At 50.4% G+C, this 14,195-nt stretch overlaps 1 protein-coding gene across 1 annotated transcript in view; it reads right to left on the reverse strand.

Annotated features, from left to right (window-relative positions):
* The window catches only part of TNFRSF13B (tumor necrosis factor receptor superfamily, member 13B), a 68,252-nt gene extending 54,268 nt beyond the window's left edge, over positions 1–13,984 (reverse strand). Inside the window, exon 1 of the mRNA XM_004685054.1 lies at positions 13,930–13,984. Coding sequence (XP_004685111.1) covers positions 13,930–13,984 — 55 coding nt within the window. The remainder of the gene's footprint in view (positions 1–13,929) is intronic.
* Between the last annotated feature and the right edge of the window lie 211 nt (positions 13,985–14,195).

Here is a 14,195-nt window from a genome sequence, read left to right on the forward strand (position 1 = left end):
CTTATTCAAGAATAGGGTCCTTGCAGGTGCAATCAAGTTAAGGTGAGCAGCCACTGGCACGACTCTAGCGACTGGTATCTTACAGGAAGAGAGATGTCTGCACTGAGAGACTCAGGAAGGAAGGCCGTTTGAAGACAGACAGCTGTGTCGACAGCAGAGGAGTGGCGGGCTGGGTGCAGGCACTGGGCAGGAGGCAAGGAAGGCTTCCCTGCCGCACAGTCAGGGCAGCCTGACCGACACCAGGTTTCAGAGTCCGGTCTCCAGAACTGTGAACATAAAAGTCTGCTGTGTCAAGGCCCCCGTCGGTGCTACTGTGTGAGGACAGCCCTTGCGAACCGCAGCAGCAGGCTTGAGGGAAACCTTTTCAGGGAAGCGCCTCACACTTCTGGTGACCCAGCTTCCACCTCCGAAAGGGCACCAGCGCTCCCTCTTATGGCCAGCAGATGGCGCAGCCGGCTTACTCTCCACCCCTCTCCCCGCCCTGATTCTGAGTCCGGCTGAGGGGAGCCTGGGACCAGCTGGGTGAGTCAGGGAAGGGCCAATGCTGGGGGGAGCGCTGGTGGTCTTGATTACCTCGCCTTCCCGACAAGCCCTCGGGTGTGGGTCTGAGTCGCCCTACTGCTGCTTGGGACTCCATCCCAGGGGCAGGTGGGATGGAATGTGTCCTCTTTGCCGCCCAAGGTGTGGCTCCAAGAGGTCGCGCTGATGACGTAATGAGGTTGGTGGAGGGCACTGCCCAGGGACAGGAGGGCTCCAGGCCAGCCCCACTCGCCTGCCAGTGGCCCTGTTATCAGTCTCTAACATGCACATGTGACTGTAAGGGAAATGATGCTTGTGGTGCTCCGGAGTGTGAACAACCAAACTTCCTGACTAGAGCTCCTTGGAGGCGCTGAGTGACCCCTGTCAAGTGCTCCCACCTGACCCACCAAAGAATGAATTCTACTCCCAGGAAGACCAGAGGGAGGTCTGGGTGCTGGGCAGGTAAAGCTGCCCGCCTTCCTAAGGAATCTGTGTCAGGCTTCCTGCTCCTTGCGGCAGACCCCAGCTGGCTTGTACATGTGGGCTCCTTGAAGGACCATGCATGCTGAGTCCTCTTGGGGGAGCAGCCCGGCTGGGGAACGTGGACAGGTAGATGTTTCCTAGTATAGAGTGCAGTCAGAGTCAGCCCCAAACCCAGCCCCTCTTCTGCTGCTAGCCAGGGACCCACCCACCACTAAGCCTTGGCTTTGGGGTGACATAAGAGGTCTTAACCAGTGCTCCTGACGTTTATAAGGTTGTGTGCATTGACCAAGATGAGCCATGTGAAGGCCTTCGTCCACATCCTGGGCTTATAGCAGGGAAGCCTCCTGTGTCTGGGGTTTTGCCTGTTGGGTTTGTGTGTGTGTGTGTTAAAATACATATAAAACGAAAGCAACTGTTTTTTTTTTTTTTAAGATTTATTTATTTATGCATACAAAACTGGGGTACCAGCCAGAGGTGCAGGGGCAGTGAGAGGATTCATCAGAGACAGAGTGGGAAGCAGAACAGTCCAACTGATGAGGTACACTGCTGAGGTGAGCAGCGGGCTGGTCAGGAGAGGTATGCCAATGCCATGTGGACCACCTCCAGGGTGGGGATTGAACTCATGCCAAAGTGGCTTTAGCTTTTCAGTGCTGTGCTTTAACCCATTGTGCCACCAGGGAGGGCCCCAAAAGCAACTGTTTTAATAAACTCTTTTCATCTTGAAAAACTGAAATTCTCTCCCCATAAACACTAACTCCCAGCTCCCCACCCCATCCCTGGCAACCACCACTCTACTTTCCATTTGAATTTGATGACTCTAGCTTCCTCATGTAAGTGGAATTATCTCTGGCACTTTGTGGCTGGCTCACTTCATTTTGCATAATGTCTTTAAGATTCATCCATGTTGTACCATTTCAGAATTTGCTTCTTTTTTTAAGGCTGAATAGCATTTCATTATATGCACAGGCCACATTTTCTTCATCTATCAGCACACACATGAGTCACTTCCACCTCTTAGACACTGCGGTTAATGCCACTGTGAACCTTTTTGACATACACTCAGAAGTGGGATTGCTGGGTCATGCTATAATTCTGTTTTTAATTTTGGAGGAACGGCCAAACTGCTTTCCACAGTGGCTACCCCAGTTTACATCCCACCCGCAGTGCATCAGGGTTTCAGTTTCCTCACATCTTTGCCAACATTTGTTTTCTTCTGGATTTTTTTTTAAAGATTTATTTATTTATGCATACAGAACTGGGGTACAGGCCAGTGGTGCAGGGGTGGTGAGAGGATTCACCAGAGACAGAGTGGGGAGCAGAACAGGCAGATCGGCGAAGTACACTGCTGAGGGGAGCAGCAGGCCGGTGAAGAGAGGTCTGTTGCGCCACGTGGGTCAGCTCCAGGGTGGGAATCGAACTCATGCGGAAGTGGCTTTACTTTTTAGTGCTGTGCTTTACCCCGTTGCACCACCAGGGAGGACGTCATCTTCTGGCTGTTTTGATTGCAGCCACCGTAATGGGTGTTTCCAATGGCTCTGGGTGTTTCCAACACCGTGCATTTGATGCAGCGTGGGGCCTTACACAGCCCTCCTTTGGAAGGGGACCAGAGGCCACCTCTGAAGCACATCTCCCCAGGGTGCACATTTGTTGAATGAAGAAGCCAGGCCCAAAAGAGTACAGCCCAGATGATAAGAAACTCAAAAAGAAGAAAACTTAATCCATGCAAAAAGACTGAGAAAAGTGATACTGGAGAGAGAAGGGAAGGGAGCACAGGGAGCTGTCTTGGGGCCAGAAATGTTCTGTCTTGGTCAGAGTGGTTGGTGTGTGTGTGTGTGTGTCAGTGAAGCTCATCAAGGTGTGGATGTAAAATCTGTGCACTTATACAAAAAAAGGTAAAGAGAAACAAATTTATTTCACTGGGCAGCCTTTTTCCAAACTACAACCAATGCCCCTTTATGAAGCGTCAGCTCTGCACAGGCCTCCTTCAGGAATTTGGCTGCCTCTGTGATGGCACCTCTGCTCCCCCAGGACAGAGAACTCCGTGGGGAGGTCTCGCTGGCTTTCCAGTGCCTCTTTCTTAAGGACCCCCTTGTTCCACCCACCGCCATAGAACAAGCCTACTCTTTGACACCAGTAATGTTGGCTTTTGCTTGCAACATGAGTTCTAAACCCAGAGCTGGGAGAATAGAATCAGATTTGCAACTGATTAATCCTGCAGCCGTCCAGCTGAGCTGAGAAGCCAGGGAAGGCGGGTTTGCAAAACAGAACCACCTACGCCTGTCACTCTTCTTCCTAAAAATGTCCCTGCTCAAATATCTCCACCACCCCCCCAAAAAAGACAAAGAATCTTTTCACCTAAAAACCTCAGCACTAACGATCCTTAAAATCATGCACACGTAATATTTATGTAACTGTACTCAAGTGACACATTAACACTTCAGAGATGCCTGGTGCATTTGGGGGCAGAGAAGGTGAGTATGTGCGTGCTGGCGGGGAGGAGGAAGAAGAAGCAATGAAGCATTGGTGTGCTGGGTCTCTCCACAGCATAGAAGTTCACGAAGAGCCGAGGGAAACAGTGACAGCTCAGGAGTCACTGGGCCTGGGCCTCCTCTTCCAGGCCAAGAGGATTTTCACTGCCTCTTTGGTAGCAAAGCCAGGCCAGTGGAAAGGTACATGTTGGCTCAGTAAAGACACAAGCTTTTGAGTGTTTAGAAAAGTGATCCTGCCAGGGGATGAGCCTCCCATCCCCAGAAGCATGCAGCTGGAGACACATGAGCGCTCAGCGAGGGATGCTGTGACACAGGCAGAGCACAGGGCAGGGCTGGCTAGAGGGGGGATTCTGGGAGGTCCCCAGAGGCTCGGGAGTCTCGTGCCTACATCCCTTTGAGCCTGTTTCCACTGAGGGGATGACTATGTGGGGTCATGGACAGCACCTCCTGGACAGCAACAAAACAGAGAAGCAGCAGCTGCCGTTTGTGGCCCTGTTCCTGGGCCCCAGCATCGTAGGGCAGCTGCCCACCGCCTCTCTCAGTGCAAGGGAACCAGGGAGCTGTGCTCAGGAATGTGGTCTGGGTCCAGCTGCTGCTTGGAGGGGTGGGCATTGGAGTCAGACATGGAACAGGATTCAAGGGCAGCTATGAGATCTGGGAGGCGCCATTGGGGGCAACAGGAGAACCGACCAGGGCATGTTAGCAAGCCATTGGCACTGGGTCCCTGCTGCGGAGCGTGTCCCAGTGTCCACCCCAGCGAGCAGGGAGCTGGGGTGTCCATCCTCCAGTGCTACACCCCTGTTGGTTGAGAACTGCTTCTGGAGTATCTCCACAGATCCCTCGCTGTTTAGCCTGCTTGCAGCTGGAAAAAGCCCAAGACACAGTCACAAGTGTCCCCAAGGCTTTGGCATAAAGTGATGGTCTTGACGGGATGGGGGGAGGGATCAGTGTTGACAATATCCTTTTAGGGCCACTTAGTGGTCATGTGATCCCAGGCAGAAACTCAGCCTCTGAGTGTCTGTCCTCAGAGGAAGCCTGTCTGAGTTCTGAGAAGAGGTTTGTTAAGCATACAGGCATCCAAGGACTTGGAGAGGGGGGCCCATTTCACAGAGGAGGAAGCTGAAGTCAGCGTGGCTTTACTGCAAGTGCACTGCATGGAGCTGGTGGTGGCAGACCTGGGCTGCATGCTCACAGTCCCCCTGCCTGGGGTTCACCCGCCAGTGGACCACGGTAGCTGCTGGCATGCAGGAGGACTTCCTTTTACCCTCTCACATCAAGCAGATGACCCCAGTGACTGTCACACTGGCCCCCATCCTTGGCTGGGCCTCTCGTCCCTCCAGCAGCCCTCTTGCCCATTGCAGAGCCAGTGCTGGGCCCGTGGAGCACTGCTGGCTGTGGGCAGGTCTGGTCTGAGCCTGGTGGCACCCAGCAGGCAGGAAGCCAGAAGAGGAAGAAACCTCCAGCATCCCTCTCCTAGCCCAGCTTGGCGAACACCTCAGCCACCCTGACACTGAGACCCTTGTGCCCCACCCCCACCTGTTTCAGTACCAAGCTGCTGTGCGCCACCTGTCTGGCTGGGTCATGCCCCAAATGCTTGAAGCCAACCCTAAGAACAGCTTGTCAGTTGGCCTGGAGAAGGCCCTGACCCCTTGCAGGCTGCGTATTCACTTACACTGTTTTTCATTCAGTCACTACTTTGCTCAACAATCTTTTTTCAGCCTTCACTATCCTGGGCCCAGGACTTGGTGCTGGGCTTGTAGTTCCCAGCTGTGCATTTCCTGTGCCCCCCCACCAATAAACATTATGGGGTGCACAAGCCATGCAAGTCCTCTGTACCACTGGCCTGAGATGGTGGGGTGGGAGAAGGGTGTGACTAAATAAGGTGGTTGGCGCGGGGGGGATATCCATAGATAATGCACCTTCACCCAATGTCCAGCCCGTCATAAGCCCTCAAGGAATGTTACCTAATGATATGACTTTCTTTATTAACACGCAGGGAGGCCGAGGCCACCTGCCAAGTACATTGGTATAGATGGGTGCAGTGGCCATGTGAGCAGGAGAGAAAAGCTGACAAAATAGGACCAGGTCAAGGTCCTTTGGTGGAGGTAATTGTGAGCCTTAACCATGGCAAGGAAGGAAGGAAGTTCCCTCTACTTCCCTAGAGTCCTGGCAAACAAATTGAACAATCAACATCGCTGTGGCGTTCATATCATGTGCCAGGAACAAAAACTCATTGAATCCTCCCAATCCTTCTATGATGCCTTTTCTTGTTTTATAGGTAGAGAACAGAGACCCAGAGATGTTTATCAACTTCCCCAAGGCTACACAGCCAGTAGTGGTAAAATCCCAGCAAAACTGGGATTTATGAGGACAGAGTCCTCCACCTGTATGCAAAGAATGACCCCCATACGCGCCCACCTCTGCTGTGACAGAACCCACAGTTCCCCAGGCCTCTGCCATTGGCACCATCTTGAACTGCAGCCTGTATCAGTACATGACTCACTTCCTGCACTGCAAGAAGATGTTCCAGGGCAAGTGAATGCCCTGGCCGAACCACAGACTGCTCCCGTCCATCTTCTCCCAGACCTCCAGTGGGGTGCTCATCACCTGCCATCCTATGAGCTCACTCCTCATGCAGACCTGAGTTTTTACCTTCAGTCAAGTTGCTCCATCTTAGGGTGCCTGTTTCCTGGTGATGTCATGAGAATAATGGGATGGTTCTGTGCTGCCCCTGGGAGCTGATGGCGCCCATTGCCTCCGGGATAAGCAGGCTCCCCTCCTGGAGAGGTAAGTCTTTGCATAAAGTAGGCATTTAGCAAATTCTTACCTTTTGTTGAATACGCAAGGGAGGAATGAAAGCTTTAGCTATGACCTGGGTCTTTGCTGGCAGATTAGCTCTGGATTAGCCCCAGCTCTGATACTTTAACAGGTGACTTTTGTCCCTTGAATGTCAGCTTCTCCATCTGACCTCTCAGGGGTGTTGAGAGCACAAATGAGGTGTGCAGTTCTATGAACCTGTTCATGCTCAGCCTGTCCCACTGGGCTCCTTCAGTCAGTGCTGCACCCAGGCCCTAGCTCCAAGAGCTAGCCTCCCTGCATCACCCCCAGAGGGAAGCCCCGAAGTATATGCATCGCCAACCCTGCCCCAGTGGCCCTCAACGGACAACCGACAAGTGCTAAAATCTGAAAATCCAGTTCCTGAGCCTGGAGGGAACTTTCTGTGAGATGAAATTTACATCCTTGAGCTTCTTAGTGTCAGGCTGATGCTGGGGCTTCAGAAAAAGCCACGTGCACACAAATACTTGTCTCAGGGCCTGCTTCCAGAAATAGTCTAAGACTCATGCATGAATCTCATGCACACTCACACACAGAGCTTGAGCCCACCTGACACTACCTTGTAATATAACCTCGCCTTATCTCAGAAAGCATTTGTGGCTAATAGGCTATAAAGTTTTGTGTTTTTTTTAAAGATTTATTTACTTATGCATACAGAACTGGGGTACAGACCAGAGGGGCAGGGGCAGTGAGAGTCTTCACCAGAGACAGAGTGGGGAGCAGAACAGGCAGATCAAGGAAGTACACTGCTGAGGGGAGCAGCAGGTGGGTCAGGAGAGGTCTGCCTTGCCAGGTGGATCACTTCCGGGGCGGAGATTGAACTCATGCTGAAGTGACTTTAGCTTCTTAGAGCTGTGCTTTAACCCACTGTGCCACCAGGGAGGGCCTGGCTATAAAGTTTAAACCTGTTCTTAGCAAAAGGCTGTGCACCCTTCCCAAGAGCACACTGCATGTTTTTAGCAAAGGAGGGGAACAGATCATCTCACCAAAGTCAGAAACCAAACTTACCTGCTCTTAGCAATTGTTAGCATGATAGCATTCCTCCTTGTCCTTTAATATTCCAAATAAGGTAAAAGAAAACTGGGTTTAGATGTTGAGCAAGAGCCTGTTCATTGCCTGCCCTATAACCAATCTCCCCTTCTTTCAAAGGTGACAAGATAAGAAGCTGAAGACTATATTTCTCACTTCCCTAGCAAAAAGGAATGGGTAATGAGATATAGGCAGAAGTTGCTGGCTGGACTTCTAGCTATGCCCTCTATCTTCTTCCTACTTGGAATGTAGGCATGATGGTTGGCATTTAAGCGGCTACTTTGCAACTTTGAGGAGGGAGTTCAATTCCAAGCATGACAGAGTAGCAAGACAGAAGGATTGTATACTCCTGATAGGTCTAAAACTGTTCCTCCTCAGGAGTCTCTGACTTCTTTGACTCCTCCCCCCCCCAAAAAAACCTTCTACTTTGGACAAGTCATTATTTTATATGTTTCTGCTATCTGCTGCTATATACAATTCCTGACTGATATAGATATCACATCACATATCTACAGTTTTGGTCTTATGTAAATAAAACAACAAGGTCCTCTCTTCTCAGACTGTCCCTCAACAGAGCCACCTGGTCCTGTTCACAAATACTTGACTGCATTGAGTAGGTGACTCCTTCATATCCTGAGGAATCCACCCCAGTGCTGGGGCCCAGCCTACTGAAGACTACTGGCATAGGACCAGAGTGGGGAGTTCCTGATGCTGCACAGAATAGAGAGAAGAGTGAAAACCTGAATCCCATCTCTCTGTCTGTGGATCCTAAAATCCCTATCAAGTGGCAATAATTGAGAATCAAAATGACAAAATAGCAATTTCATAATAGTAGGGGTGGCAAGAAGGCGGTACTGAAAACAACCAGTGTACACATGCAGTGAAATTGATAAATAAATTGTTGTGCATTCACTGGTGGAATACTACACAGCACTGTAAATAGATCACCGACTGCTGCATACAGTAACAGAGAGAGCCCCAGGCACAGGGTTGAACAGAAGTCAAGTGCAAGAGTATTTACTGTATGGTTATGTTTGAACATAAAATTCAAAATCAGGCAAAACTAGTCTGTGAGTCAGAAGCTAGGTCAGCTGTCCCTTGGGGAAGGCAGCAGATGGGGTGAAAAGGGCTGCCAACAAGGTTTCTTATCTGAACTATAACCACACAAATGTTTTCACTTTGTGAGATTTGTCAAACTGTATAATTAGAAACTGTGTTCCCTTCTTTGAGTCTTGAACTTTGATAAAATTTGCATTAAAGAGAATGAATGGAGGTGGCACCCACAGGAGGGAGGGGTTCCTGTCTTTGGCAGATCACAGAGCGAAGTAGCTGGCAGGTCTCAGCACAGGGTGGGGCCTCAAGAAGAGGTATTCTGATCCATGGAAAGGGCTGGGTGCTCCCGGGCATTTGGGTCGGCTTTGAAAAGAGAACTGGACTCAAAGACTGTTCATTGTTATGGGAATTTGAGGTGCAGGCAGGTGTGGGATGATGGGGAGCATGTATGCAATCTGCTTAGCCAAACCACGGAAACCACGTCAGAAACCACGTCAGAAGATTCTTTCTAGCCACCCACTTGAGATGCTTGGCTTGTCTGTGTCATAGGGAAGAAGTGGGGGAGGAGGAAGGGAAAAAGGATGAGAAAGAGATGGTGAAGAGAGAGAGAATGAGTTGGTGGTCCAGTATCTTAGTTTAGGTCCCCCCGACAACCTCATAGTTGGGGAGGGGGTCCCAGAGAGCTCTATGGATGCTGGAAAACAAGAAAGGGCTAGCAGGGGCCAACGCAGAGGGCACTGATGACCACTGGGTTGTGGGGGAGGGGACCTCCAGCTGACCCTGTAGAAAGAGTCTCAGAACAGCAGCTCAACACCAAGGAAGCATTCAATGATTCCTCCCGACTCTCACTGGCTGAGGGCCATCCTGGAGTGCTAAATCACTGGTGCTTCTGACCCGCCTCCCACCTATTTGGGTTCTGCCATTGAGTCCTGCAGGCGACCTCTGGGGAGGGCAAGGACACAGGTCACAGAAAAGCAGGCCATGACTGACTCAGGTCCCTGCTGACGTCACTGGCCATTCTGTCTCCCAGCTTGGCTCACATTTCCTATGAAAATAAGATCCCCCTTTTCCCTTCAGCTCTCCACAACTCCATGAAAAGAGAACTGCTCTTGCTGTTCCAGGCAGCCACATAGTGGGACTTTGGGGTCCAGATATCCTATCTTGAACAGACTACAGAGGCCCAGGGGTGTTACCTGCTCATGGAAGCCCTGGGTCACGTGCTCAGCTCTGAAGGGGGATGGAACCAGCCCTTCAAACAGTGCTGAACAGCAGTACAGGAGTGCAGGCACAGAAGTCTCCCAGAGCCTCCTTGGGTGCCACTGGCAGCCAGGAGGGCCAAAACAAAGTGCTGCTTTTTTTTTGGGAGACCCTGACTCCCTGAAGGAGTGTGGCTTGCTCCCCGCCGCACTGCCAGTCAACAAGGGAACCAGAATTCAGACTCAGGTATGTCAAATTCCGAAGCCCACACCTAAAAAGTATTTGGAATGTGTGTATATATGATTAATTTTTTTTTCAATTTTTTTTTTTAACCAAACCTCTCTCTAACATTCCCAAATCCCAAGTCTAGATCATGTTCTCAGGACAGATAATTTCTTTGGGAGAATAAGAAAAAGGATACCTCCGTGCGTGGACTTAGCTCTATAGCTCCCTGATCTGGAGAAAGCAGCTTGATCTGGGCAAACACATGCCCCCCTGGGTTGGGAAACTGCAGGGCACCAACTGTACCTGGAGCCCCAGCACCCCGCCCCTCGACAGCCACTGGTACTCTGGCATGTATCCTCGCTCATTTATCACTCACACACTTGCTACTATGCTTGTCCATTAAAAACATAGGGTTGGGGCCCTCCCTGGTAGCACAGCAGGTTAAAGCACAGCACCAAGAAGCTAAAGCCACTTCAGCATGAGTTTGATCCCCGCCCCTGGACCCACCCGCTGCTCCTTAGTCGGCCTATTCTGCTCCCCACTCTGTCTCTGGTGAATCCTCTCACCACCTCCCTCTCACCACCTCTGGCCTGTACCGCAGTTCTGTATGCATGAGTGAATAAATCTTTAAAAAAACATATAGCGTTGTTTTTGTGTACCTAAATACATCATGTTTATAGATCATGCTGTGAGTTGCCTTTTTTTCATCCAAATGCTACTTTTTGTGAAGGCCATCTAGATCTAGCCCATTGGGCAAACATAGCTATTTAATTAGTCTCCTTTCATGAAAAATTTGAATTGCTACCACCTTCCTATCATGCACCATACTGGAGAGAAAGCTACATGCATACACCTCACACCTGAGCAAATAGTCCTCCAGAAATATTCCTCGTGGTGGGATTCTTGGATCAAAGAGAAAGCACATGTGACCATACACAAGTTGATTGATTTCACCTGCCCAAGCCACTGCACTGATTTACACCGTCACGCAGGGCTCCTGTACACATCCTTAGCAATATCAGGTGTTTGCTTTTAAGTCCTTGCAGACCTGATAGGCAGAGCAGCAGCTTCTCATTTTGTTTCCCGCCTGCCTTTTTGATCCAGGTTTATGTGGATCACAGCTGGAGGCACGTCTGCCTCTTGCCTCTTTTGTCCTCTTCCACATTGCTCTATTTTTTCTGATTGATTTATAAGGTCTTTTAACACCTGAGAGTTTAGCCCGTTGTCTTTCATGTTTTATAGGTTGCAAATATTATCTCAGCTGATCATTTTGCTCTCAACCCCAGCAGATGGGAGTTTGTATATTGGTTCCTTTTTGTGTTTGGTGTTTGGGGCTTTTTGTGTTCATGTGAGCCAACCTGTTCTTCTCTTCCTTTGCCATTTCTGGTTTCTGTGTTAGGAATTCTCCACTCATAAGCTCCATTTCTTGACCTCCTTCTACATTCTCTCTAGAGATATCTCTCCTTTGACCGTTCACGTGAGGCAGGTGTCTACCCTCCTCCTGCCCCCCACAGAACTAGCTCCATGCTTATGACACATCTTGCCTTCCCCTCCTCTGCCCCTACCCACTACCCTGACAAGCCTGAAGCCCTCTGCTCCTCACTGAGCCACAGGTCTGGAGCCTCGTCTGATCACGAAGCACTTGTTAAGCGTGATCAACACACCTGCTTATCACTCCTTCAGGCAGGCCAGGGCACCTGCCCACCCCCATCCCTGGGCTCAGCATACAAGCTCATTATTTTATCCAATTAGCCCCCTGATGCAGGAATCATCTTTGGCATTCTTCAGCTGTCCCCCAAATCTGCCCTTGTGGGTGCCTCCTTCTTGCCTTCTCTGACCAGACTCCTCTGAGTCAATTGTGTGGCCTGAGTGCCTCCTAGTTCCTCCCTGGCCCATCCACTGCCCAGCTCTGAGGCAGCAGCTCCTCACATGCCATCACAGCCATCCCAGACCAGGAGTCCAGGGGAGCACGAGATGCCAGTTCCCACAATGGCCTCTGTTACTCTCTTACACATCAGCAGGCCATTAGAAGGCTGTTCTCCTTGCCCCCAAGTCAGCAGGGAAGTAGGGGAATGACGGTCTTGAAAACATCGCCACTGTGGGGAAAACAGAGTCACGGTCAACAAATCCCATCCAGCCCAATCGGCTTCCTGGGCAGGAAACCAGGGAGGCCTGTTCTGCCCAAGGCCCAGGTCCTGGGGCGCCAGCCCTGGCAACCTCCTTGTTATTCCTGGCTCCCGGGACCGGGACTCTGGGGGTGCCCATGCCAGGGTGGCCTGCATGGCCGGGAGCAGATGTTTCCCTCTGTGCCCTTTATGGGCTCAGGAAGACCCACCCTGCAGGTGGCAGGAAGGGGCCCCTGCGGCTGGAGCAGGTCTGGCTAACTTTCCATTCCTGTTTCCACTGGCAAAGGGCTTTAGCTAACGTGACAGGGTCGTCCATTCTCAGGTGAACAGCGACTTTCAGGTCAACAAACCCTTACTGAGAGCCTAACATACCCCTTGATTCACTTGGGGGAGATTTTGTTGACTACCTACTATGTGCTGGGCACTCTTCTACACTCTAGGCATGCAGCCTTGAGCGAAGGTGTCCATTCAGGTGCCCTGGGAAGTCAGCAACAAGGAGTCAGAAACATACGGGGTGTGTCGAGGAACCGCGGTAATAAGCAGAAAGGTGGAACGGGCAGGAGTCCACCAAGTCAGAGGCAGGGTGCTGAGGCCTCTGCCCTGGCAGTAGGTGCCCACAGTGGAGGTCACTGGAGCTGCAGCTGGAGACCGAAGGGTGACCACACTTCTGATGGCAGCTTCTCTCTGGAAGGGTGACCTGGGCAGCATAGCTCCCTGGCTGTCCCAGCAAGGCAGAATGAAGCTGACTGCCCACGGGGGCCCCAGGGATAGAAAATACACCAAGTGGCAACTGCATTCTGCATCTAGCACAGAGACCCAGTGACCATGTCTTAAAGGAAGGAGACATGCCCCTTTTCCCTCATGGGTCCCCTACTGCTAAGGACAAGGACGTGGTGGAAGCCATCTTGAACACGAGAGAGCAGCCGCCTCGGTGTGGCAGAGCACAGAGGATGGCCTGGGTCCCAGAGAGACTGTCAGGGCAGGCACCCTGTCATCTTGCAACACCCACCACCAGAGCGTTTGCAGAAGTGGATTCCACTGGCTAAAGCCACAATTGTGAAATGCAGCTAAATCTATCCTAAATACAGGATCCCATTCTTTATGTCCACAACCGTTTTCTGGTTGGAGGAAGATTTAGCCAGCCTATATCCCCAGCACAAAGCACAGAAGCTTAGTTGGGAGGGTAGGGGGATGCAGCAGGGAGAAGAACTGCAGGGCACCCAGACCTTTTTATTGACGATAAAACATTTATAATATAAAAGTTACCATTTAAATCATTTTAATTGACTTTAAGTATGTTCATATTGTTGTGTAACAATCACCACACTGTCTCCAGAATTTTTTCATCTTATTCCACTGAAACCCCTTCCTCTATGAAGTCGATAACTCATAATAGTGGAATCACACTTTGATGCGGTTCCTTTTGTGAAATGTGCTTTTGTGTCTGACTTTTTCACTTAGCAGAATGTTCTCAGGGTTCTCCCCCTATTGTAGTCTGTGTCAGGATTTGGTTCCCTTTTTAGGGTGAATAATATTCCACTTATAATTTCAACAATATTGTATAAATGGAGAACACATCTTGTTTATCCATTTATCCATCTACCTGGTTGAGCTGCTTCTACCTTTTAGCTGTTGTGAATTATGCTGGTAAGAAGTGGGTATACTGTGAAATACACACACAGATCCAAGTCCCTGTTTGTGTTTCTTCAGGGTGTACACCAAGAAGTGGAATTGCTGGATCATGTGTTAACTCTACCCGATGACTTTTTAACTAGTTAATTTTGCATGTCAGCATGATGATTATAAGGTTACACTGAAGAGGCACAAGGGCTGGCTAAGTACTGTGAGAGCCAGCCTATTAAACCTGTAGAGGAGGTAGTCAAGGGTAGGTACAGGCCCTTCCCACCCCTTCCTGGTCCTGCCCTCAAATTTGCTCCTCACTTTACCCTCAGCTGCCCTGGGCTTTCGCTCACCTCCCTGATCCAGCAGGTTCAGGAATGGGCGAGGGTCTTTGTCCAGGTTTGTCATCCGGTGTGACATTCAATGTACAAAGATGATGTCATCTGGTACTCAGCGACTGCAATAACATCTACCACAGCCCTATAGCCACTGAGCAGGTCTCCCCTCTACATGTCACAGGCATTTATGGGGTTGTCACAGATACATGACCACAGGTGATTTGCTTCACCTCCTGACTTGGGAACATAATCCCCGAGAAGGCATGTGTGTGGGCATTTTT

This window comes from Condylura cristata, unplaced genomic scaffold (assembly GCF_000260355.1).
Source record: "Condylura cristata isolate star-nosed mole 26May11 unplaced genomic scaffold, ConCri1.0 scaffold00017, whole genome shotgun sequence".
In the NCBI taxonomy this organism is placed as follows: domain Eukaryota; kingdom Metazoa; phylum Chordata; class Mammalia; order Eulipotyphla; family Talpidae; genus Condylura; species Condylura cristata.